The sequence below is a fragment of the Schistocerca nitens genome, chromosome 5 (genome assembly GCF_023898315.1).
Source record: "Schistocerca nitens isolate TAMUIC-IGC-003100 chromosome 5, iqSchNite1.1, whole genome shotgun sequence".
In the NCBI taxonomy this organism is placed as follows: Eukaryota; Metazoa; Arthropoda; class Insecta; order Orthoptera; family Acrididae; genus Schistocerca; species Schistocerca nitens.
In genome coordinates this window covers 142,789,141-142,816,235 of record NC_064618.1, presented here as the reverse complement: position 1 = coordinate 142,816,235, position 27,095 = coordinate 142,789,141, and the positions used below count along the sequence as shown (strand labels likewise).

Sequence of the window (27,095 nt, the reverse complement as noted above, 5' to 3'; positions counted from 1 at the left end):
GCGCCGCATCCCTCAGTGTGTACCATGTTTTAAGAAGTATACAGAAATGTATGTAGTGTTGAACATCATAACACGACATAGTAAAATTTTCGTAATCCTCATTCTTCATAAATGTGCAATATTACCTTACCAAAAATAACATACTGTTTATGATTCTACAGCTTTTTGGTGTTGTTGGAAAATAAGTTGCCAGATATGTGAACAAGGATATCAGTAAAGAAGCACAGTCTTGCTGAAATCAGTATTAATCAGAGAATTCGAGAAAATTATGGAAATTGGAATATGCAGTTAATGCTCTGAAAAATCTCCTGAATAGATTTACTGCTCCAGTGCTACAGTCTCCGTCTTTCAACCTGAAAAGATATGAATATGGAGTTTTAAAGTCATGTGATGGAGCCAATGGTTTCCGCTATGGTAAGTAGTTTGATGATCAAGAAAAAGTAGCAGAGGCATAACATAAAGAAATGACTATGTTGTGAATGAACTCTTTCATTTCTTTTAGCCAAGTAGTTCTTTCATAATTAGCACTATGGAAAATGTTTAAACAAGAACACACAGGGAGTGAACAAAAAGCACAACATTCCTTTAAAAATAATAAATATATTTTCATATCACAGCCATGTTTTCAAACAGTCATTATACACTGTTCAGTATTTTTACACAGAATGCACAGGAGGCATAAAATTTCTTGAATGATAACCACAAAATGCAGGCTAATGTACAAAAATTTCCATCTCTAATATGAGGCTTTCAGCAAACTATTCTATGCAACCGGACATAAAAATAAATATAGGAACAAGTAAAAAATGTTCTATGCCAACTATAACATTACATAGATCAACTGGAAAAAGCTTGAGTGAAAAACAGTTCCTCATATCCAAATAATAACCTTCTTCAAATACCACATGACCTTCGTAACTAGTTCATAGTTATTCAGTATACATTATTAGTCCACAACTACACAGTATACATCAGTTCCCAAGTTGAATCAAGATACTAGATGACAGGAAAAATTCAGTCTCCTTTACTTAGACCTTTTACTTGTCTCTTTATGTCTTAAACTACCAAATAAATTACACGTGCTTTGAATCCATTCTCTTTTTCACTGCTCATACCAGGCTGTCAGTTCCGCTTAAAATCCCCGAACTAAGACATAAACCTACACCGTACTGGACAAGAACTGTAAAACTACACAACAGCTGAAGGACACTAGCTATTCCGAGTATAATTGTGCACAGACCATTCCTCCCAGCGCTGCATTCCTTAATGCGATGCACTGAGATGCGACACCAGCAAGACTGCCACCGGGCACAAACTGATACCAAAAAGAAAGCGAAGGACCACCTGATGTCACTGAATATCTACATTCAAAGCAGTTTTCATGTGCACAGCAGAAATATATGACTATTCACATAGGTAAGTTTAGAGTTTTCACAAAGAAATGTTATAATCCCAGGTGTCCAGTGAATGTGTAAGTTAACAACTGTCAACACTTTTGGAGAAACATTACACCAGTTAAGTAAAAATAGCACAGTGTTGCTAGGTGACAGTCTTGCACACATTATAATAGCTCGATTTTACAACAACTATTTATATAGCAAATTGGAAAATTAATCTTGCTTTCATTAAAATAGTCCTTTTTACATTTTATAGTAGTGACACTAAGTATAAATAAATAAAGAAATAAATTACGAAAATATAAATATATTCGGCTAAGTATGGCTTCGCTTAAAATAGCACGAATTGTGACTTTTTTAACATTCTTTTACATAACTAGAGTTTAAAATAACCAAATTTAAATTAACAAAATAAATAACTCATCACAATATTCATAAATTAGTCTTACATTCTAGGAAAGTCTAATACTGTACAAAACCATACCACAGATACAAACACACAGATACTCTCACACATGAGAATATGCCTACTGGCAGCTACACAACTTTTTATCAGAATCACAAGGGGAATTAAGTAAATAATTAACCTGTCACAGGGACATACATAAATACATCAAGAGTCATACATAAATATGATTTACAGGGACTGCACGCCTTAGATTTCCTTTTATAAGGAACGAAGACAGACATCTGTCAGGGCTATATTATCATTGTAGCTAATATGTTGCAGCACTCCAACAATTCCAGCAAAGTCCTTTTGCTACACCTGTGAACGATCACAGGCATTTCATTAGTGCCCACTGAATCATTAGTGCTGGAATTTCAGTAATGCCACAGGGATAGGCTATTTTCTGTTAGGAAACAACATCTCTTATGAAAGAATACTTCAACATGATTTTGTGACTCATCCCTTTTGTCCTAAAAAAAAGCAAAGGCAAAACAATTCTGAAATTGTTGTGGATCAGTGATTTCAATCAGACAACCTATTTTTTTTTCTACTATAAGTTTCTTCCTGCTTTCAAGATGTGTGCCCAAAAAACTTAGTTGAATAAAGAAGTAAGGTCCTATTCCATGATACAATGGCATTTATACTGCATCAGTATTTGTCAATCGAAACCTATTGGAGCTCGTTATGCACTGCTTAAATTAGCATATACCATTCATCTTGTGGAATGGAGGGTAAAGTTTACAAGTTAAAAGTGATTCTTTTAATGTTCTTATCACTTTTTTCAGTAGGTGTTGGATGTCAGTTCCAGTGAAGGGTGAATCCACCCACCCTCTTACACTCGTTATTTAGAGCAAACTTTTGGTAAAATACTGAAAAAATTATTAAAGCAGTGAAAAACACTTAGTCAGAAAAATAAATTGCATCCATTGTCACTGACTTTTCTCCATTTCAGGATGTAAGGGACCAGTCACAGACTGGGAGGACAAAACCATAAACTAAGCAATAAAATTTTGTAGCCCACTGCAAATAGCGTACAGTCCCTTATTTATAACAGCAATAAGGTTTCTTTAATGGCTACTTTACATAGACCACATATGTCAAAACTGGAGTTCCGGGCATTAGGAACTGTGATGCCACCAGTGTATGGAAAAGCAGGTAGCATTGGAGACACGGAACTACGCAGAGCCTCCGCAGGCAGGATAGGCGCTAGGATTTGCGAAGTAGTTGATGACAGCGTTGGTGTACTTCAGGGCGTTCACATAGTCACGGTAGATGATCCAGTCACGGGCGTCACCTGTCTCCAGCCTCACCGCATCTTCCATGATGTCACGACTCACGCTCTCTGGCAGCTCCACTGACAGCTGCTGCATAACTGTCACCAGCTCGCACAATACCTGTGAAGGAAACAACTCTCATGTCAAGACTTGCACCTCAGCTCTTTACTGAATGTAGATTAGGAGAGGAGTAGTGTGGCTTTAGGAGCTGCAGTTGCTAACATAGAATAGTTTTAGAAAAATCCAGGAAAAATACAATGTTGTTTTAAATTTGGGGAAGGCTTTTGATAATGTGGAATGCTATAAAATGTTATTTTCAGGATTCTTCTGTAATACCACATTTCAAAAGCTTTTATTCTCAGCCTGTCTGAACAGCTTATTGTCCACGTTTCACTCCTTATACATCACTGCACTCGGTAAGTACCTTCACCAATCAAATGCCTAATATTTAAATTTATATTTCCTGTGAACAAACTCCTCTTTTTCAGAAAGGTTTTTCTTGCTATCACCAGTCTGCATTTTATATCCTCTCTACTTCAGCAATTATCACTTATTTTGCTGCCCAAATAGGACAACTTATCTACTACCTTTACTGTCATTTCCTACTTTAATTCTCCCAATATCACCAAAAGTATTCCAACAACATTCCTTATGGTTGTTTTACTTTTATTGATCTGTATCTTACAATCTCAAGACCAGAAAAAATCTATGAAAAGCTTTGTACAGGGTACGATTCTGCACCAAGTGTGAAGCATAAGACAATGGGGAAGATAAAAATGAAATGATTAGTTCAGATGGATTAACTGAGAATGGCTCAAAGATGTCTCATAATGAGTAAATGAGACTAACTGTCTAATCAAATACATATGAGAGGAAGAGAGAGAATGTTTGGGCACATATTATGACATCAGTTGCTCAAAACTGTAGCAGATGGGATGGCAGAGAGAAATGATCGCAGGGGAAGAAATATTACAAAAGAATTGTTTGCTCAAGGCAGAACCACATTTCCTTATTAAATACAATTATTATTATTAATATTATCTTGTTGGTGGTTTGGTCCATTTGTGCAATTAGACAAAAGGCCGTTTGTTTTTATGCCATACACATTTTGCTCTCTTTTATTTATGAGACATAATCAGGTTTGTCCTGGAATTGTACATCACTGGCCTGTGTACATCAGCGTGTCTTATTTTTGAAGTTAGTGAGCACACTTCCTTACCACTGTGTGTGTGTGTTTTTTAACATGTGTTAGTTTTGTGTATTTCAAGAAACATCTCCACTAAGATGATGATGATATAATAATAATGCAGACTGTTGATTATGTGACATGCAGTAGTGATGCTGAAATGATCAGGACGACAATTGCCAAGCAACAGGAATTCAGAACTAGAGAAACACCTAAGGCTTACACGAAGCACTTGGACTGGTGTAATAGTGCTAAGTATGCTGATGATGGGTCCAATATCTCAATGTGCATGAAGTAGAATTATATATTGTATGACTGAATGGATATATTTGTGCACAAGTTTGGTATTTGGTGTGATGTACAACTTGATCCCATGGAAAAGATTTAAATGTACCAGAGTGGATGGTTCAGCCCCATTTTTTGTAAGTGATACTCAAGACACACACACCTGAGCTTTCATTTTAACCTTCCCTGGGTTAATCTACTTCAGTTTTGACAACAGATTTCAGAGAACAGACGAAGTTCTGCAGTTTTACATTATGAGCAACTGTGTGTGATTGGGCAGGCCATTGCAAGTGGTGAAGGAAGAGAGTGGTGTCTTAGGCAGTTTTCAGCACACACTAGTCAAAATACTCACCAGCCGCAGCTCGTCCTCGGCTTTTGCGAACTGTTCTGCGAGCACATCGCCTTTGTCCTTCCGGTCCCAGACGATCTGCTCCAAGCCCACTGCGAATCTCTGGATGTTTGTAAACGCTCTGCGGAGAGCTTCCCCCTTCTGAAAGCAAAAAGACAATTATTTTCCTCCATATAAAGGAGTATATATGAGGTACTGTGGTCCTGCTATAAAAATGCTAACTATGTTGCCACTTCAGTTGTTTGTCGGATATGTGGCTTGTTTAAATGATACTATGTATTAATAAATCTGCCTTCAAGTCACATTTATACTGTATCTATTTTGCGGAATGCTTCTTTAAAAATGTGGTATCATTAACACCAACACCAGCAGCAGGCACATATTTCATTTCTACAACATGCAAAGTTGCAAGTAATCCAATCACTGTCCACCTATAACGCTGTGGTCAGAACCTGACTAGTTTGTTGTTTGGTGCAGAAAACATGTATCAACAGCTTGCATCTGAGTATGCAGTTGCCAGCATCAAATTTCAAATTTCACTGTCACAAATGAGTAAAACACATGTGACTGAAAGCATATTTATTAATGCACTACTTCATTTAATCTAAATGCGTATTTTACAATTACAAAACGGACACTTTCTTTTGGGCTCGTTAGACGAGACTTATTTTTTAGCGTAAATCGTACACACCTCCAGGCCATTGAAGTGATCGGATGGCAGGCACTCGTCCATATTAGGCAGCTCAGGCAGCCAGGGGTATTTCTTGTCCTTGAATTCACTTTCAATGTCGGAATTACCGTGGAAGACCTCCTTCGACTGCAACAGAACAGAGAACAACGCGTAAGAACTTTTCGCCGAGTCAGATCTCTGTAAGACAGTATAAAACACAAGCTCTGAAATGCCGCGCTGAGTAGACCAGAATCGGAGCAAAGCAACACGTTCGTGTACTCTCTGTCTTAAAACGTTGCAGATGAGCACTAGGAAAATCGTGGGAGACATCTAGGTAAGTTCACGTTACTGTGCAATTGTCCACGCGCCTTGGTTCAGGGACGAAAACAAAATCTTATTGTGTAGTGCTATTGTTCAATGAAGGGAAGGTAGGTTTCTACTGTCGACATTGCAATGATTTGAAAAGAATTACTAAGTGAGCTAGATAAACAACGTCGTCTTGTAATTTGAAAAAGCACCACAGCACCTGTCAGGAGCCATTTAGTGGGAAGGACAACTCAATACCTAAAATGATGTGTGGGGTGTTTATGTTGGCTAACACCTTCCTAACACTGTGACACTACACATGGCCTTTAAATCGAGGCCTTGAAGAATAGGTGTTTGTGAGACAAGATGTGATAATCATTACGTTTCACCAAGATCCCACAAAAAATCAATTCCAACAGAACAACAAGCACGTACTGTGCACATCGCAGCTAGTTTTCTCGGCTGCGCACGGCACTCGAAACTAAATCGAGACCCGGTCACTGAGCGCTCTGCTCACAACGCCCTACCGCAGGAGACCATGGCGAGGGGAGGAGGGGAGAGCTGCGCCGCTCAAGGGGGATTCCGAAGACGTTCCGAGAATCCTTGGCCCCACGCCACCCGACTCCCAGGGCGAGCTCCTGTTTGTTCCCTGCTACCTATGCCTCAGGGGACTTTCCCCGCCGGTTATGCCAACAACTTGAATCCGTTGCTTCTGTGGTTCACTTTTAATTAGGAAAGCACAGCACCTAACAGAATTCCAAAGACTCAACACCTGCAGTCTGTGCATCCAATAGGTGTAACAACGTATATTGATATGAAATGCAATGTCACATAGGTGCAGTCGTAGGTAACAGAGACCGAAGGCTTCACTGGTAGAATACTAGGGAAAGGTGATCAGTCTAGAAAGGACTCTGGTTACAGAATACTCATGAGACATGTCAAATAGCGCTAACAAGGAATACCGATCACATGTAAAGACGGCCACAACGAATGGTCACAGATTTACTTGACTCAAGGGAGAGTGTCACTACAACGCTGAAAAACGTGATCTGGTCGACGCCTGACGATGTACGCCAAATATCCCGCGAAAACCAACATATGCAATCTCAACAACAAGTATTACGCCAGGAATCAAGGTATATACTACAGTCCCCAACCATCGCCTCTGCAGGAAGCGACAAGACAAAATTACAATAGTTAAACGCGCACATAACCATTCATGCAGTCTTTCTGTCCGCGATCCACACGCGAGTGGGTCGCGAAGAAACGCTAAAACGTGGTCCAGTGGAATGCGCAGTCTGTCAAGTAATACTCAGTCTGTTCCTCTCTTCGCGGTTCCTCCATGAAAGACACTTACGGTAGTGGCTCTGAGCACTATGGGACTCAACATCTTAGGTCATAAGTCCCCTAGAACTTCTTAAACCTAACTAACCTAAGGACATCACACACACCCATGCCCGAGGCAGGATTCGAACCCGCGACCGTAGCAGTCCCGCGGCTCCGGACTGCAGCGCCAGAACCGCTAGACCACCGCGGCCGGCACACTTACGGTAGTACATTGTTTAATTTCTCGCTTTAACACTGGCTTCTGGAAATTTGTAAGTAGGCTTTCACAACCCGTGTCAGCCGTATTTGCTGAGTCCGACACACTTGAGCATTATTTTATGGGGGGATGCACGAATTTCACGTGTATACTCATTTTATTTTTCCGGAGTCGTATCAATGAACCGAAATCTACCACCTGCTTTACACTCGACTGGGCGTATGTGACGATTCCATTTCTTGTCCCTATAAAGTTGCCCCGTCGCTCTATCCAGCGCATCGCAGAGGGTAAGTTCAGTTTCCACCTACACAAAATGGGAATCGTTTTACTGACGCGAGGAAATGATTTTGTGCGACACAGACTCTTTTATTAAAAAAGAATGCTTGAAAATCAATGCATTCGTGGTGTTATGTTTGTGATGAATAATAAGGTATATACTCATTTGGATGCTAAGCTGTCGGATTGAGGACAATGGAGAATTACAGAAGAGATCCATCCACAGTGTGAAAGTTTGCTGTGGATTTTTCCATATTGGGAGGGGAAAAAAGCTGTTGCGGTAACAGTAAGTGCTGTGTGATATGTCAGTACACAGCGCCGGTAGCAGGATTCTACAGTACGTCCGGGTAGTTCGCGACTTCTCCTCAATGGCTGCAGTCGGCTCTCGCGTAAGAACCTAAATATACGCAGACACAACAGCACGCGGCGGCAACAGAATGCGCAGAGACCTCGCGGAACCTTGAGTCTAGGATGGGGGGAGGCAAGAAGAGAGGAAGGGGAGTATGGGGTCGAGACGAGGAAAGTGGTGGAGAGGGGCGGCGTGTCTGCAGCCGGTATGCAGATGAAGGGGCAGAGAGCGCAGTTCTGCGTAGAGCGGCGCGACTTCACGGAAGGCGGCGGCCGCTTCTCGGAGTGACCGCTGCGGAGACCGGGAGGAGAGGAGAGGAGAGCGTGGCCCTGGAACGGAGTCACGCGACCGCGGGGCGCCCCCCCCCCCCCACCGGCGGATTTGAAAAACGAGACCCGACCAGCCCGGCCGCACAAGAAGCGAAACGAGCCGCCGTCCGCAGTGTGATTGCCTTACGACATAATTGTCGCTGATTATTCCGGCAGGTTTTTTTCACGCCGCGACCGCTTCTCGTCCCCGCCCTCGCCGCTGTGGCCGACGGACTCGTCGTGTGTAGACGCCACTCTCCCCGGGCTCGCGTCAAGAGGACACAGTCGCTACTACAAAATCAGTGAGCCAGAGTAGACTCCTCGCTAATAGGCTACTAATCCACAATATAAAACAATGTAATGTGCGTACATCCGATAATGAAGGGTAAAGCTTTTAGGTTGTTACACAGCGTCATGTTCTTCTTTAGTTTCTTCTTAAACAATCGACATTTCGCCCCCTCTGCTGGATTCTTCTTGGGATTTTCTGGCGCTTCCAGATCGCTGGAAAGAAGACATCGAAGAAGAACCCAGCAGAGGGATTAAAACATAGATTGTGTAAGAAAAAATTGGTAAGAACATGACGCGGGCTAACAATCTAAACTATTTTACCTTCAGTAACGACATACATGGACGAGATAATGTTAGACTACACAATCGCCGTTCTTTCTCTGCGTCCTACCATCCAGTGCTATGCCTGCAATAATATAACGTCCGCCCCCGGTAGCTGAGTGGTCAGCGCGACAGAATGTCGCTCCTAAGGGCCTGGGTTCGATTCCCGGTTGGGTCGGAGATTTTCTCCGCTCAGGGACTGGGTGTTGTGTTGTCCTAGTCATCATCGCAAGTCGCCGAAGTGGCGTCATATCGAGACTTGCACCCGACGAACGGTCTACACGACGGGAGGCCCTAGTCACACGACATTAATTTTTATTAATAATTTAACGTGGAGTGACCACACAACTCACACCGACGGGAAAGCAGACGCGAGACTGATTTGTTGGAATATTCTAAGGTAGTTGAATTCACATTGAAGTCTCTGTAAGTCGATCTTAATACAGATAGTTGTGGGACCTCGGCTGTTCAGCATAAAATGTCGAATCAAAACACCTACAGGGGTCTAAATTTCCAGTCGTTATTTTATTTGAGCAATTAGTTTCAGCGCTACATTACGCTATCTTCAGGCTTCTGACCGACGCGTAGGGAGAATCCCACCTCTGATCCAGTCAAAATTGGGGCCAGCATTCAGTGACTGTTACCCGCAGATTTTTGACCCTGTGATCCCTTCGACCATCACTTGCCCCTATTTTGACTGCACCAGAGGTGGTATTCTTCGTACGCTGTCAGGGGGGCTGACGATGGCGTAATGTAGCGCTGAAACTGGTTGTTCAAATAAAATAACAACTGCAAATTTAGATGGCTGAAGGTGTTTTGAAGCGATGTTTTACATTGAATTCACATACGGACGCAATTACTTCTCGAGACTAGTTCGCCACTCTCACATCCGCATGATGTCGGATTAACAGGAGAGTTAGAATTGAAGAAACTAATCCTGTTTCATCACGAGGTTCGACTACCACGACAGAAGAAAGCATCAGCGACCCCTTTGCTCACGCGTCAGTTCTACTTTCGCAGGTCGGCAAATAACGGGCGGAGACTGCCAGTCCTATGAGAGCGAAGCTGCGCTTCTTCCTCTCCTCTGTCCTCGGGCGGTGTATGTTAACGTTTGTTAACGCCCGTTGCCGACCGCCACGATAAGCGTCCACATTATACAGGGTGTTCGTAAATTCCCGTTACAAACTTCTAGGACTAGTAGACGGGAGTGAGTATATAAAATTGTGAACAGGAACGTACCGTTTCCGTTCTACGACCGTTTCAATTCAGATGTGTAACGCGTCCACGTCTGCTGAGGGAGTGAGAAAAGTCTCAAGAGTTGCTTGCATTGGTATGCAATACGGTAGACAGGATGGTGCGTACTACGTTAGACGGCCACCTGATGTTACTTAACGTACGCAAAGTATAATTTACGAGACTCCCAGAAGATGCTTCATAGGTACAATGTCTGTAACAACGTTGGGGTTCACAACATCGAGCTGTTGTAATGCATCAGTACCGTTCTGCACGCACAGTATGCTGGGTTCTTTCTTGTTTTGGAGTAATGTAGACACATAATGTTCAAGTTTAATACAAACAAATGTGATAAATCGATGTTTCGTTACGTTTGCTTTCGAACTGTTGCCTAATAATTGTACTGTGTCACGCCTACTTCAATTCCTCGAGCAGAAGTGGATGAGTGAAACAACGGAATGAATTGAAACCATACGTACTTACGTACTTACTCTCTTCTACAAATCCTAGAAGTTTGTAACGTGAATTTCCGAACGCTCTGTACAGTGTAGAAGCTGCGGTATTTAAAGTGCTTGTGAGTTGATGAGTTCACTCAAATACACTGGCAGGATTCGCGGCTATGACCCTCTGCCAAAGTGTGGAGTATTAATGGATTAGGTGGCTAGGTTGTCGCCTCGTTAGCAGCGGGGACTGGTGCAGGTACAGGCACGGCAAGGGCGCGTTCGTGCCGGCAGCCGTCGCCACGGGCTGTCGCAATTAGGAGCGACCTGTCCACTGCTGCGCTCTGTGATTAGGCCGTTCGCTAAGGCTCTCATTACGCGCCGGCGGGATAAATTATGTTTCATTAGAGCACGCCACGGCCCGGCGTCAGTACAGTACGGCCGTTTTGCGCGCATGCGTGCGACGCGGAGGAGCAGAAAACTACACAAAAACAAAAAAGGGTCCAGGGTAGGGAAGGCAGCGACGATGGAAATCCGGAGCAGTGCCGCAGGCGCGAGACATCGCGAGTGGCGGACGGAAGCCGTTCTCGCTTCTGGCCCACGACCTGACTGCAACATCGGGATGGATGCAAATCACCACCTCAGCTGCTCGTTAGAAAATGTATTAATTTTCCCTACCAGCTGCATTCATCGATTATCATCATGTGGCAAGTGCCTGGAACCTTGTCAGGTGCTTCGGCAGAATGTAGCTCTATAGCTAATCTCATGGTATAATGCCGTTAAGTGCAAATATCATCGTAACTTAGGAACGAAACGGCATTTGTCCTCGATGGCATTACATCATAAGGCCAGATACAGAACTATTGCTACTGAAACTCTCTCGATACATGCGAAAGCACTCCAAGCACTTGTCACGTCATGTTCCCTGAACGCAATTGGTACCTAAATGAAAAATTTCCTGAGCATCAGCTGAGAGGAGATTTACATACATCTTCAAAGTATCAGCAGCTGTAGCAAAGCATTTAGGTCGAACATGAATAAAGTTTTTCATGTCTTGGAAACTACTGAGTGAGATTTCTGTATATGACATTTACGATTGCCTTCCTACAGAGGAAGTTGTTACCAGGAGTTTCGGAGCTAAATAACGTTATTTCGCACAAGGACTAAGATATTTCGCTGTGACAGTTAACACTTTCCTAGAGCCTTCTACCAACAGTCAAATTCTTTGCCCGAAAACGAACAAGTGCTTCACTGAATTATCGTGGAGTACTGCGACAATGTCCGCGCGTCTATGCAGCAAATTCAAATGTCGTTAAGGGCCACTGCTTTCCGATTACTGACTGTGGGGTTTTGGCGCTTAGGCCACGGATGGGTAGCTACAAAACTGCTAAAGGCTAGTCCCTTGCTTTTTTGTCAATGTCTTCCGGCTGACAGCGTGCAGCGCCCAATGCAACCCACCCTTTGCCTGTGCCTCGACATGTACGTCGCTGCGCCACGGGACTTAAGAGCGCAATATCAGTCCGTCCGTAGCATGTGGGATAAAATGTTCTGAATAGGTGAAGAACGCAAGCCGTGTGTTGGCGTGATGAGAATGAAGGCGTTCAGTATGTTTGAGAGCGTGTGTTTGGCGTTAGCTCATCCCCCGGGCCACGCACAATGGGCGCCGCGTGGTGTCGAGGAGCTGGCCACCGGAAGCCCGCTTCCTCCGCGTCTTCTTCCGACGACCAGCCCGCGCTGTCGCCACTACTTCCACCGTGCGCAGCACAAGCTCACCGTTTCCTTTACACGTACAGGTTGCGGCCCACCCCGTATCTTACACTTTCATATATCTCCCAGGACAGTAATCTCATCCGCACTGATGTCAGTCTGAGCTACATATCAATTACGTTTTCAGGGCTTCTTAAGACTGTCAGATTGTAACCGATATGGTACTGACGCAATCACAAAGAATACAAAGTGTTGCAGAGCTATCAGCCTGATAGCTTATTACGACAAATATCTGCAAAGAATCCTCAACCTGCGTCTACAGTTAGAAGAGGACTGAAAGACCAATAGTCTGGATTAAGAAATGGAAAAAAAGACAAGCGATGCCCTTAGGCTGTTACGAATAAATGGCGGAAGATGTGGGTGTTAGTCGTATTTGTGAAACTAGGAAAAGGATTCAATACAATGAAATGACAACGCTTGCGGAGAGCGTGTTCTAGTCTGGAAAGTTTCTAAGGAAACAAGTTTATTTAATAATTTATATCCCATTGAACAAAAAAATATCTTTTTGAAACGGGATGACAGAGGAAATCAAAATCGGAAGATGAATGTTGCTACGGTGCATTTTACTATCGATCTTGTTCAACAGTCAGTCGGCAGCGATAGGCAGATTGTACAAGAAAAGAAGAGGTACATAAGTGGGTGGAGATAAAGTGCATACAGTTTCTTCGTGATGTGACGTTATTAGCTGAAGATGTGAGGACAATCAGTGGCAGTTCAAAAGAATTGAGGAACACCTGTGAACAACAGGGTATGAAGATGAACGTTAAAAGACGAACCCATTTGTTCTTGCCAGGGAAGAAAGGGGACATAAATTCGAGAACTGGGACAGTAATAGGTAATGCAGGACAATATCCTTTGATATTTGAAACCTTGGTAACAACAAGTGAAAAAACGAATAGCAACGAAAATTATGTATGAGTCCTTGGATAAGAAGTATAAAAAACGTTTCGGCAGTGTGTAGCCTTCCATGGTCTGAAAAACACGCACGCGCGCGCGCGCGCGCGCGCGCACACACACACACACACACACACACACACACAAATCTGTAAGAGTAGTGTTTAAAAGCCTCTGAAGTGTGAATATCGCGAAAGACACAAGGTGTGAGTTAGAAGCGTAAAATATGGATCGCTGATATTAAAATGGTGGAGGAGGAAAAGATAATTGCTAAGGACAGTCGAGAGTAAGGACAAAATCTCGCTGGGCTACAATGAAACAGATACTATAATAAATCATACTTTAGAAGAACTGTAAATGGACGATGGGCGTAAGGTTATAGGACACAGCAGAAGTCAGCTAATAATATGATCACTATAAACTCGCCAGAGTAGGAAACTAAAACCATGGTGGACATGAGGCACGGAGACCTTGCTGCGAAAGATGATGGTATAATGATGATGGTATAGTGATGTCACCGGAACAGGGAGCACGCCTACCCGAAAAGATGCTGAGCAGCGACAATGTGGAAATTTTACTCGAGAGCTCTTATTCGGATGCACGTAACTTGGCGATGTTAAAATACAAAAGTAAACTATTTTGTGTCCGTTGGCCCGCAGATTGTCATGTGTTTCCCAAACTCTTTTTCGTGAGGTTTTCCACGGCAGCGCCGACGCATGCCAAGCAATGGGACGTGACTGCAGGTGGCCGAGCAGGACTTTTGCGTTGCAGTCGAGATTCACCTGTGGAGGAGGTGCATCAGCGCAGACAATGCGCGGCATCGCGAGCTGACAAAGGCAGCCGCAGAGGCAGCGGCAGACGGTCGCTGCTTCCTCGTTACGTAAGCGCAGCATCCGTGGCCTTCAGCACGGAATGATGGCAAGCCTCGCGACACCTCATGCAAGGCACAAGTGCCGCGCGCCTTCCAGCTAAAGGCGCTACTCGTATTTCTCTCCTCCGCAGTTTAATACTGTAACCCTCGTATAGCGGCGAGCCTGTCGGAGATATAGCACCTGTGCCACGCGAAACGTTCGGTGAAGCAAATTAATGTAACGAGTAATCACAGCGTTTACTGCCGATATTTGCAGAAAAGAAGGGGAAATTACATTAAAAAACGCTTTTTGAAGCATTGGATGCAAGGTTACAATCGCGACTTAAAGCCTTCATTCAACGCGACGCGGTTGTTTAATGGTACCCAGTCTACAAAGAAATACATACCAGACCGCTTTTCTAACTTATTCAGTGTTTAATTTCTACAACACGACTCTTCTCTTTCATCTTAGTCAACTGATATGACACCTCTTAAGCCTAGCTTTTCCCCAGTGCGAAAGCAAAATCGTTTGTGAAAGTTGCAAGGAGGAGTCAAATGAATCACAATTCGATGGAAGAAACAAACAGCAGAATTACTCGTTGGCAATGAGACCCCGAGTGGGAGGTGCGCGGAAAGAGTTTTTCTGCCACGTGCACAATATCACTTTTGCACGCGCCATGTAGCATTTGTATCTTATGAGTGTCTCTTGTGTGTATAGTGTGGTGCCATATTCGAGTTGTATGATGAAGAGAGAATGGAGAGGGGATGAAACACGGTACCGACATATACCCCACTCAAATGGTGCAAATGGCTCTGAGCACTATGAGGTCATCAGTCCCCTAGAACTTAGAACTAATTAAACCTAACTAACCTAAGGACATCACACACATTCATGTCCGAGGCAGGATTGGAACCTGCAACCGTAGCGGTCGGGCGGTTCCAGACTGAAGCGCCTAGAACCCCTCGGCCACAATGGCTAGCTATACCCTACTCCTCTTGAATAGTAGTAAGGAAGCCCCATCCGACGGACGGATCAACACCATCAGTGTCACATTCCCTCGTTTCATGATACATTGCGTACAGGTTTGCTATTTAATCCAGGGCAGTGGCGCATACTTTGGTAATCACGGACTTCCGGCCACCACTACTCCTTCCCTTGCTGGCCAAATACAGCCGGTGAATACTTCTTTCCCCAGCAGGATTCGAACAGACTACCTCCAAGCCGAGCGTTACTTCATGCGTATTATTGTAGCCTACGTAATGAAGTATTTTTCGAGACAGGTGCCATCTAAGCATATTTTCATCTTATTATTTCTTTTCCTCGAGAGCCCGTAAACTACATTTCAATGGCATACACCATTGTAGGTGTTGCAATTCTAATAACAGTTCAATTATTTGTGGGGATACAGGGTTTCATTTGAAATTACTTCGCATGTTCCTCAATCATAATTTTCTGTGTTAGAGCCCATCCAGATGTCAGTGGGTTGTGGCGATGCGATACGCCGCGGTCACGTGCAGGTGGACAAACAGCGCTAAATTAGACGAGCGGTCCCAGCATAAGGCGACACCCGGCCCGAGGCGGGCGACAGCGCCTTATTCGGTGCAGGCGTGCAGTGATACTGTATTCTGTTTACGCCCGCACAGCGCTACGTGACTCAGCGTGCTGCCGCAGCACGGCTAGGGCGGCGGGCGCTTTTCCACGCCACCCCGCAAACAGTCTGCACAAGCGCTCACGGCTCACTAGCCTACTTAAGACACTAGCTCGACACTCCCCAGGTCTGAAATCTTATTGACCGCTAATACAAGGCACGTTCTCCACCAAACACGCTTTAGTAGATACGTGGTCAGTAGGGAAACGCGATAGGATCATTACTGTTCTTGTTATACTTTTATTAAAGTATTAAAGACTTATTAGTCAGTGGTAGCGTCAGCTGCAGTCTGAGGCGGTTACCCTTGCTGTTGAAGCATTCATTAGTCCTGAGACTGGTTTGATGGAACTCTACACGTGCAATATATCCCGTAGGAGTCTTCATCTCTGCATAACTGCTGCAACCTACTTGCATCCGCGTGCGCGCCCACACACACAAACATACACACCTACATCCATTAATAAATTACCTATTCCTTGACGCCTCTGCCTATGTCCCATCAATTATCCCTTCTTTTAATCCGCCATACATCTAGCTACATAGTTTTCAGAGTTGTTTTGCACTTCCACGTTTCAGAATCATCTATTCTCTTCCTGTGTGTACTGATTATAGTCACCGAGCGAGGTGGGCAGTGGTAAAACATTAGACTCACATTTGGGAAGAGAGCAGTTCAGATCTCCGTCTGGTCATCCAAATTTACGTTTCCTGAGGCTTCCCACACTCAATTAAGGTAAATCTCGGGGTGGGATTCCTTTCAAGAGGACACGGTCTATTCTTTTGCCCAATTGGAGCTCGTGTTTCATCTCTAATAACTTCATCGTTGACGGGACGTTAGCTCTAATCTTCGTTCCTTTCTTTTTTTGTCTATCATCCACGTTTCACTCCCATGTAAGGCTACACTCCAGACAAAAGCTTTCAGGAAAGGTTTCGCAACACTAAGCCGTATTATGTGTCAACAAATTTTTCTCTTCCAGGAAAGTTTTTCTAACTTCTGCATTTCATATCCTCTCGGAATAAAAATTGCATATTCGTACATACAAAATATCAACATGGGGCTTAGAATAGATACCAGTCCCTAATGTGGACGAATATCTGTCTGTGTGCTTCGCAACGAGGGAAAAATCATGGACATTGTTTGTGTTACTCCATATCGTTCCACAGACCTTTCCAAACAATCACATCGCTAGAGTTGACATATTGGCAAGCTACAATGCCTGTTCTCTATCTAAATATGGGCGGCAGACACAGTTTTCATCATTATTGCAGTTACTGGTGGCATAAACACGCTGAAACACGTTAGAAGTTTTTGACAGAGATATGTCGAGTTCCTGGATGGTATCTAAAACCACAGGTTTACCGAAAATAGTATGCAGCGTCCGCCGAGGAAACATTCATACGGTACAACACCGAAACCGTGGAACATGGATTCTGAACGGCTGTCAATCCACAAAGCACGAAATTCAGAGATTCGTTTTTGGCCGTACGGAGTAGTATGCAGGTTGTCTGCCGACAAAACAACAAGGTATTCGTCTCAGTTTTTTTTTTACTACGTGCGCTCCTTTCAAAACGAAAAACGATAGAAGGAAGACGGAGTAAGGTCCTCTGTTTGGACAGCGTCCGTGGTAGGGGAGGCAGGCCAATTAAGGAGAATGGTTTGAGAAGAAAACAGGGCGAGCGAGGCGCGTCATTAGAAGCCGCCGACACGCGAGCCGCGAGCCCGCAGCGTCGAGCGGCGCACCGCACCGAAGGCAATTACTGCTGGCACCTCCCACCTGGTGCTCTGACACTGCCGGCTTGTCAGCGGGCACTGAATAACAGTGTGCACTGCAGTGCTTTACATTTCGGCAGCTTGCGCGTAAACGTGGACGTTTGTTTGCTCACGTGATTATTCAGCTCCTCTTCTGAGACTAGACGTATCACGTAGAACAGAAAATTCCAAATTGGTCACAGCAAATTGGACAGCGTATTTCTCTATCAGCAATCAGCTTTGCGAATCGTACGACACAGAATCGATTTAATATTTCTCCGACAATGTTACCACTTCCTATTAGTACGCCTGAACGTGCGAATTTGTTGGTAACAAACGAACTAATTTCGCATGTCATTCCTCAGTATATTCAGTAAATCATGATGTGCATTACACATAGATTAGACAATTTAACTGCAACTGAAATTCTCACAGCCTATTCACAGATGTCGCAGTTTTACACAGGGGTGAGAAGTTAGTAAACCGTCGAGAAATACAGCAAGCCTAGCATATTATCAGTGTTTGGCGCAAAGACTGACAGTTGGGAGTCACAGAAATACTAAACAATCTACAATGGTCATAACATTTAGCACAAAATTCGGAAAAATATTAGCGATCGTTTTTAGCAATTACATCACATAATTTTGATTGTAGATTCCTATTAAACTCCTTTTATTGACCGAGCGAGGTGGCGCAGTGGTTAGCACACTGGACTCGCATTCGGGAGGACGACGGTTCAATCCCGTCTCCAGCCATCCTGATTTAGGTTTTCCGTGATTTCCCTAAATCGTTTCAGGCAAATGCCGGGATGGTTCCTTTGAAAGGGCACGGCCGATTTCCTTTCCAATCCTTCCCTAACCTGAGCTTGCGCTCCGTCTCTAATGACCTCGTTGTCGACGGGACGTTAACCACTAACCACCACCACCACCCCCATCCTTTTATTGAAGTTTGTCAGTTTCAGATCACACAAATATTATTAGAAAGTCATCAGGTGACCTACAAAAAAAATAAAAATGGCGAATAATAAATATCTTTCCGTCTTTTTAAACAACCCATCTACCGATGTCCCAAGAAGTCGAAACGGGATATGACGTCATTTATAAGGCCCGACGCTGAAAAAAATAGAATAAAAATTTTTGTTTACATGACGACCACTATGTTTCTCTTAGGCAGTATGACCTATCCTGTTGAGTCGCAGTCACTTCATTTAAAATATTCCTTATCGGTATTTCGGAACGCGCTGTAAGAAAAATTGTAAAATAAAATAATTGCGATCTAAAAAACGATTATCTGTGTAAAATCGCCAACGGTACAAGAGCGTCGTCGCTTATCGTGTACGTGGTTCTGAAAATTGCTATACGAGTGAACTGATCGCTCCGGTGGGTTAGAGATTACATTCGGTACTCGAGGCAGCCTCCCAAGAAAGATAAGCTTAACATAAACATATGAAGAAGGGAAAACGATTCTGGTCGGCTAGACTGTGACTGCAGCGCCAGCACACCGTGTCGTGGTTTAGTGGCCGGAAGAGCGCGGCCTAGGTGTGAGTACACCGCGGCTGTAGCGAGGGCGGCGCTTTCCCAAGCGCACGGGCGGGCTCGGTTTGACCCGTCACATGGCTCCTCCCAGCCGCGCCGGTATCGGCCGCCGCATCGCCACACGCCCGCCGAGGTGGCCGACCCCTACAGTTTCTCACGTACCCCGCAGTTCGCGTCAGCCCGAGGTGACGCTACGTCAAACGCGCGAGCGACACTGCGGCGTCGCCCTACTCTACGCGAGCTAGTTTTCGGGGAATTCCGCAGTGTCCTTTAAAATCATTATTTCGTCACAGCAGTTTTCGATTTAACATCTCGGCCAACTTGGCAATGAACGGTAAGCGCCTGCTCATTCATGGTTGACTAGTGACTGACCTCACCCTACTTTTGTTTTATCATTATTCTCCACTCCGAGTGGGACAGAGGAATTTCCAACTGAGAATATTTGTGAGGGGATTACTATCTCTGGCATTTCCGTTACAACCCAGGGAAATCTCTCGAAAACGTAGGGCAGAATCGAGGGAAACGAGGTATTTTTATGTGTAAGAGAACAAGACTGATGATACATTCGCCGTCTGCCGCACTGAGCGACTCCAAGGGGCAATCCACAAAGGATGTGCTACTGCACGTACGTATGCAGTTCCCATTATAGCGTTTTCGGCTCCTCGTCACCATGCACTATAGCACAAATCTGTACGGTTTTATTATTATTAACAACAATTTCTACTAGATGCTACGTAATGATGGTATCGCAATATATGAACAAGACCAGTCTTTGTCCACCTGTCGCATCGTCCAGCTTGATGCTTCAATAGTAAAGAGCATGTCTGGGAACCGAAAGGTCGTGGGATCCCAGTCAAAATCTGAAATTTTTTGGTCTGCCTTTATTCTAAGCTTTATTTCCCACTGATGTGATGCCAGTGTGCCAGGAACGACACGTGGTTCGTATTCACTTTTCGTTAATAGGATTACTAGAGCAGGTTAAGTGCACTTCAGTCGCCGCAAGGGGCGTCCAATTGAAAGGCTTGCATCAAGCGGCTGAACAACTCCATCGAGGGACAGCGTTATGATTACTTTTTGTGATGTTATCACACAACTAAGGACTGTACGCTTGTCCCTTATAAGGGTCCCGCCATTGTATCTACACAGTGACCAATAAAATACTTGCAGCTATAAATAATACTTTCTCCTCCCCAGGCAGGATAGCCAAGTAAAAGCAGTGCGTTTCGGAATTTACTATTATTCCACTGCGCGGGCACTTGATCCCCGAATGTGAAACTATGTCTGTGGCGCAGACGTGGAGCTGGAGCAGTGTGTCCCTACGACTGACTGAAGCCTCCCGGACGCTGCGCGGGCCGTGACGGCTGGCGGCTGGAGGCGCAGCCGGCTAGGTGAGGCAATGGGAGGCGGCGCTGACGTCACTGGCCGAAATACAATGAAGCGTGCCTGCAGCTCCGTCACCACTGTACTCACCTCCGGTCTGCCGCCGCTTACCGCCTTCACTACGCTACACTTACGATCTGCTGTCTTCTACTATGCAGCATGCCAACACAAGACATCTACTACTGTCACAGTTTCTACGAGCAAGGCTAGTACAACACAGGACAACACATGTAGCTTTAGCTATATCTACGACAACCACTCAGAAGCAGAAGTCAACTGAAAAGCGTGTGAAATAAACAGACAGAATGAGTTTCTACTCAGCCACTCGCACAGCACCCGTCGCTCCGCTATGCACACACTTCTCGGCTAGACGGCAGGTCATTATTACAATACATTCGAGCGTTAAGTGACCTCGAATGTTTTCTTATCAACGGTGCACTTTTATTCCCGTGAACCCTAACGGACGGGGTTGCTGGGAAAGGGGAGGCTAGCTCCGCTCCGCAATTAATCCAGTATCAGACGAGTCATGAGAGAGTAAACGGTAGTCAAGACTGTAGCCTGTTTTGAAATAGGCCAACGGACACCAGCTTACACTCTGAATGGCTAAATGATTAAATCAAACGTCAGTTATACAAATATCACCAGCCAATCACTTGTTCTCTCACCACACTGCCGCCGCAAGAGGGCGGAGTGAAAATTTCCAAAATTCTCCTACAAGGCTGACAAATAATGCGTGGCAAATTTGCTTTCGAACTCTCACCAAGCTAACTACTAATGCGAGGGTGATATACAGAGGTAATCAATGCCTAAATCTTTCATGCAATCGGAACTGAAATCGTCTGGTATTAGAACGGGTATACGAGAAGAGCAGAACGAAACACTGCATGCCCCAATACCTTAACATATCGAAAAGGCTGTCACCTACCGGAGGAAAAATGGCACCGGCGATCACTATATCAGCGTTAATCACTTTACCTCTGCGCCGCAGGACGACAAACCGACTTACTGTTTTTACTACTTAATGAGTATGGTTAAAAGATGTAAAATAATAAACACATATGATAAAGAGTATACAAAATTTCACTTTTTGTTAAAATCTGTGGAAAAAGGGAAATGGACGTATACAAAAAAAAAAAATGATGAGAGACTTTGCTCGACCAGCAATAACAGACGGCCGAAAAAACCCGAAAAAAGAGAATGAATTAGTCTCTCTTAAACATAATACGCAAAATAATAAACATTTTTCACGATCATCTTAGAGTTCCCTAAAGTTTAGGTGAGTTATGCTCTTTGCAGTCTTCTGTAGCGAACACATAATGTTATCATTGGAAATTAATATAGTACACTGGAGAATCCTCCCACCACAGGTGACCACGTGTCGGTTGGAGGGTAGCATTCCAATGTTGCTTATGTGGAAGTGTTGGTCTATCGCGCGAATGACCCGCCCGGATTCGGTCCTCACCGCTCTTGATGATTTTGAAGTGGAGCAAAGTGCACTCACGCTATCGAGGAGCCACTTGGACGAGAGGAAGTGGCTCCGGTTATAAAGAAACCGCAAATGACGGCCGGGACAGTGGTGTGCTTACTCTCTGCCCTTCCATACAGTCATTCAATATGTACATTATGTCACGGCGACCTTAAGAGACACCATGCGCCCGATTGAATTAGATTCCGGTACCGCCAGACGACATCTAGTCAGAGCACGTGTCGGCGTGTTGTAGCGCGGCGAGATGAAAATGTACGCGAGGGCAGGCTGGTGGGTTGCAGAGCGGCGCAAGAAGCTGTAGTCGGCGCATTCCGGGGAATTTATTGAGTGTTGCGGGAGGCGGCGCTAATTGTGGCCGATGCCGGTGGTGGCGGTGGCGGCCGTGAGAGTGGTCGCTTTTTGCCGCGGGGTGATTTGCCTGCCGTAAAACTGCGCCGCCGATCGTAACCGTGCCGTGGGACCGACCGGAAGCAGCCGCCGCACCACCTGGGCCGCAGGCAGAGGTGCTGCGTTCGTACCTTCCACTGTAGCCTCTTGTATCGATTCCCGCAAGCTCTCGAGAGATTCTTGTTCGGACTACGGAAATCAGGATCACTCCCATCGGAGGCGCCGCGAACCTACTGAACTTCGTTCTGCTGTAAAGCAGAAATTGTCACTTACGTTGTTTCTCGCTCTAGTAATATTAGAGTGTGCAAATAAAATCTGGTATCAAGTGTGTAATTGTTACGTGGTCAATTAATGTGTCGAGAATAATGAAAATGTATGCAAGGACGGGATTCGAATCCGGATTTCGGGGCAGTCACCTTAACCTTTATGTTATCTGAGCACGTATCCAGGCCCGTCTCAAACTTTCGTTGTAACTGCTTTTCTTGCAATTGCTTCAGAAAAAAAACACAGACGGTTCTCCATTCCCGATGAGGCCACTAGGAAAACGGAACGGATATTATGCCGAACCGTGGCTTACTCTTCCACAAGGAATATATATCAATTTGACTGACAGTAGATGAATGGTGGTATGTAATACGTATGAAATCAATGAAGATGCAATGACTTTATTTTGTCAGTGTATGTCATGGCGTATCTATTATACTGGAACAGGGACTAGCAATCTTCATCGATCTTCAATGAGCTCCACAGATTTCATTTCAGCGAAATTAATTCAGCTGAAAGGGCGGATCACTGCTGTATCATTCCCAGACGACTTCTTTCTATTATTAATAACTTTCATTTAGGCTCAAAGACGTAAGTGGAGCAGCCTTCAGCTGCCGTAATAATACTTATCCAGAGACTCCTGCAAGAATTTCACTTAATTTAAGAAGTGAAGAAATTTGCACTAGTGTACGGTTTGTTTTTGCTCCATGTTACGGTAGAGGGTAGACATGATTAATTGTTGGGCTGTATTTTAACGTTGTGCTTAGGCTGTGGGTCATGTCTTAATAAATACGGCGTCTGTATATAAGTTTTGTTTATTAATTACACATGCAGGTATAACGTACCACGACGTAAGTTCATTTCTCTAGTTAGTTCTAGTTCGGAAGTCTTGGCACCAACAGAGAGCAGTGCATGATAGCATGTTATCTGTCAAGAAGGCAGTGACAGCAACCAAACAAGAGATAAAATTTCCACGGAAGTCTTAATGCCTTCAAGCAGAATAGACGCCCAGCGCCCCCAACTATGTCGATCAAAAGATCGTGTCGGTTTCTTAATCACAATGTTCTCTACGTCAAACACGTCAGAATATAAAAATGAACAAGATTACTTCAGAGTTAACGTGAAGCGAACTAGACACCGTAACAAAAGGAGGCTGCACGAGGGTATGGTGTGATGTCCGAAGCGGAACTAGAGCGCCGCTGAGCACGTCATGAAACACACAGTGTACAGCAGAGATCCGCCCACACGTAACCGGAAGTCGAGAGGCGGCAGACAAGACGGCCCGCCGGCTCTACGACTGACAAGGGGCACAAAGGCTGCGGCGAAATAAGTAGGATAGCGAGCAGGCGGGCTATCGGGGATTCATTAGGCGTGCCGCGAGGGGACGAGACGGGGTGAATGAGGCCTGGCACGTGACGGCCGGCCCCCGCCAGGTGTCCGGCCAGCATCCGGGAGCCGTGCCCGGCGCACACACATCCGCACCGGCAGAGGGTCCGAGCCGCATTTCTCACACACCACACCTACGCGTAAGCTAACTCCTTCCGTGTTGCAATTCTGAGCGTTAATAAACCATATTTTGTCAAGAGCTGATTGTGACTGTAGCTTATGGATATTTTTGCTAGTAATACGCTGTCTTAACTTTCGATAGTACAATACTAGCAGATGTAACACCCAAGTGCGGTTATGTGGCCATTGGAAATAGAGTTGTAGATCCAGTACGTATTGGTCTTAAACAGGAAAATAAAATACTACGATTTATGGAGCTTTTTCCTACGCTTATTCATAAAGCTATGAAATTTTTAAAGTGGTCCCGACTATCTTTTTAAATAGTTCCGTCAAGTGTACCACTGGTAGCAGCTACGCTTTAGCCTGGCGCGTATGACTTATCTACCTGCCCGCCAACAAGACCCTTGCAAAATGTTCAAATGTGTGTGAATTCCTATGGGACCAAACTACTGAGGTCATCGGTCCCTAGACTTACACACTATTTAAACCAACTTATGCTAAGAACAACACACACACACACGCCCGAGGGAGGACTCGAACCTCCGGCGTGAGGGAGAGCCTTGCACATAACTGATTCCATCAGTTCGCTCAGTTTGAACTTCTAGGCGGACGCAAGCACCACTGTCTGGCAAAATTCGAAAAGAAATCGAACAGGTCTCGAAACTAGGCCAGAGCCAGAGCGCAAGCCCCCGTGAAATGTCAGGAGGCTGACTGCAGGAATCCCCAACATTTAGGCGACGTGCGTCACCGACTGCCACAGTTAGGAAAATAAGCGGCGTAAACATCGTATTAGAGCAACGCTCTGAATCTCATTGAAAGGCGAGAAAAACAACGGCGAAAAGTGTGTCGCCCGTAATGCTACGAAATGTCACGTTCAGCCGTAAAGGGAGGACGAGCGAGACGGCACGGGGAAAAACTGCTGACCGGACAGCTAGCCAGGGAATGTCCACCTATACGCAATCACTTTACTTGGGTCTTCATAATCGAGAACTAAATGACGTCTCAACAGCTTCTTACACAATTCCAGCAGCTAATGTGAAATAAGATTTATTTCTTTTGATGGAACGGTGTGATAACCAGTATTTATAAAAAAGTTAACAATTAAAAAAATACAGAGACCAGGAGGCGGTGGCTACTCTCCTGCATCACGTACGAAGAGCTAAGACATGTGAGCCACGTTCCTGGTATCCTTTAGCTTCAGGGAGAGGGCTGCTAGAGAGCGAGCAGATCAGCTGTTCTATTCCCCACAACTCATATGAGTGCCGCACTCAGATACTACGTATATTCTAATTTAATTATCATTTATGGGTGAAATGTTCAGTTGGCCGCTGGGTCGTACAGCGTACGATTGAAATAGTAGCAAGCCAGATAGAGCTACAATTAGCACAATCTGAGATGTTCCCATCACAGCTACTTAAACGAACACGTGGTTGTCGGTTCACGTCCCAATTCATTATGAATTTTCTGAAACTGTCCTCAAATTTTTGCATGTGGTGGAACCCAGCAAGTTTTACGCTCTGACCATCTTCTAAAATTGCGAAATGTTGTTCCGGCCACGCATAAAACTGAGGAATAACACGAATTTCCACGTCAGTTAGGCCAAAATATAAGTAGTTGTTTTCGTTGTTCTGCAGATGCGCAGACAATTTATGGATGACCACCTCAATATTATCGCGTGCGATGAGAATTTGGGCTGCAATTCCTTTTTTGCCTCTTGTCAACAACGTAATGATCTAGCGGAAAATGTTTTGCAACGCTATGACACACTAACGTGAAACGTCCTAAAAATTAGACTTCGTGCACTCTCACTTGGCGTATTGCTCGGCAAAACTGCGATAGTGTAAGCGACCAACATGGAGAAAGCTTTCAGCAAGCAGTTTCGACGATCGAAGAAAGTAAAGAAAACAATATTAGCCGATTTCTGTGGGATACTGTCCCAGTGTCGTTACCAACAATATACAAATGGTAGGTAAAAAAACAGCGGCCTGAGTGACCATCATTAAAGGAAGAACAATAAACACATCAGAAATATTTAAATAAGAAAAGAAAGGAAATAGAGATGAACTTGTGCCCTTTTCGTGTTCAGGTTACTCAAAAAGCTTAAGGTCAGATATTTTCATCAAAGATGCAGAACGAGGCGAATTTTGTGGACAGATGTAATAGCAAACGTCACGAGGCCTGCTTTTGGGATTTAATCGGTTCATCCACGTGCTGCTATTTTCCGAGGTGTGAGTGGGGTCGCTTAGCGTGGGACGACTGAAAGCCGCGACAGAACTCCTGGAGACGTCGGTGGCTGTCTCTGGCGAGATGACTTAGGCGACTCGCATCGATGGAAACGGCAGGAATGGAAAGAAGAGCCGGGCGCTGAGCGCGGATTCCGGCGTGCCGAGGCGCGGCCGCACAGCTGCGCCAGACGTCAGCGGGCAGCAATGTGCTGCGTGCGGCCGGGCTCCGGTTTCGTCGCCACCTGTTGCTGCGCACGCGTGGGACACCGCGACAGATAGCCAGCCCGCGGCGACACGCCGTCTGCGTCCCCAGCCACACCGGCCGACTGCCGGCACACACGGCCATGTCTGTGCTCCTGATTGGCGTCTAACACCTCACACGTCATCGCTACCATTGAAACATTTCTGTTTCCGTGATACGCAGTCTGCCATCTGACAAACAGCACTTTCAGAATGAATGTTGCCGCGCGGTTAGAGGCGCCATGTCACTGACTACGCGGCCCTTCCCGCCGAAGGTTCGAGTCCTCCCTCGGGCTGTTCTTAGTATAAATTAATTTAAGTAGTGTGTAAGTCTTGGGACCGATGACCTCAGCAGTTTGGTCCCTTACAAATTCACACACATTTGAACATTTTTGAACAGAACAAATGTTCACTCTGCGGCGCAGTATGTACTGATTTGAAACTCCCTGGCAGATTAAAAACGTGTCGGACCGAAATTCGAACGCACGAAAG

General features: G+C 44.9%; 1 protein-coding gene across 4 annotated transcripts in view; it reads right to left on the bottom strand.

Moving 5' to 3' along the window:
• Positions 1–616: 616 nt before the first annotated feature.
• LOC126259836 (uncharacterized) overlaps positions 617–27,095 on the bottom strand; it is a 1,293,238-nt gene continuing 1,266,759 nt past the window's right edge. For all 4 annotated transcript variants that reach the window (XM_049956888.1, XM_049956887.1, XM_049956885.1 and 1 more), the window contains 3 exons: positions 5,631–5,756; positions 4,943–5,080; positions 617–3,239 (listed from right to left, as the gene is read on the bottom strand). In XM_049956888.1, the coding sequence (XP_049812845.1) occupies positions 3,021–3,239; positions 4,943–5,080; positions 5,631–5,756 (483 nt within the window). In that variant the 3' untranslated portion in view covers positions 617–3,020. The remainder of the gene's footprint in view (positions 3,240–4,942; positions 5,081–5,630; positions 5,757–27,095) is intronic.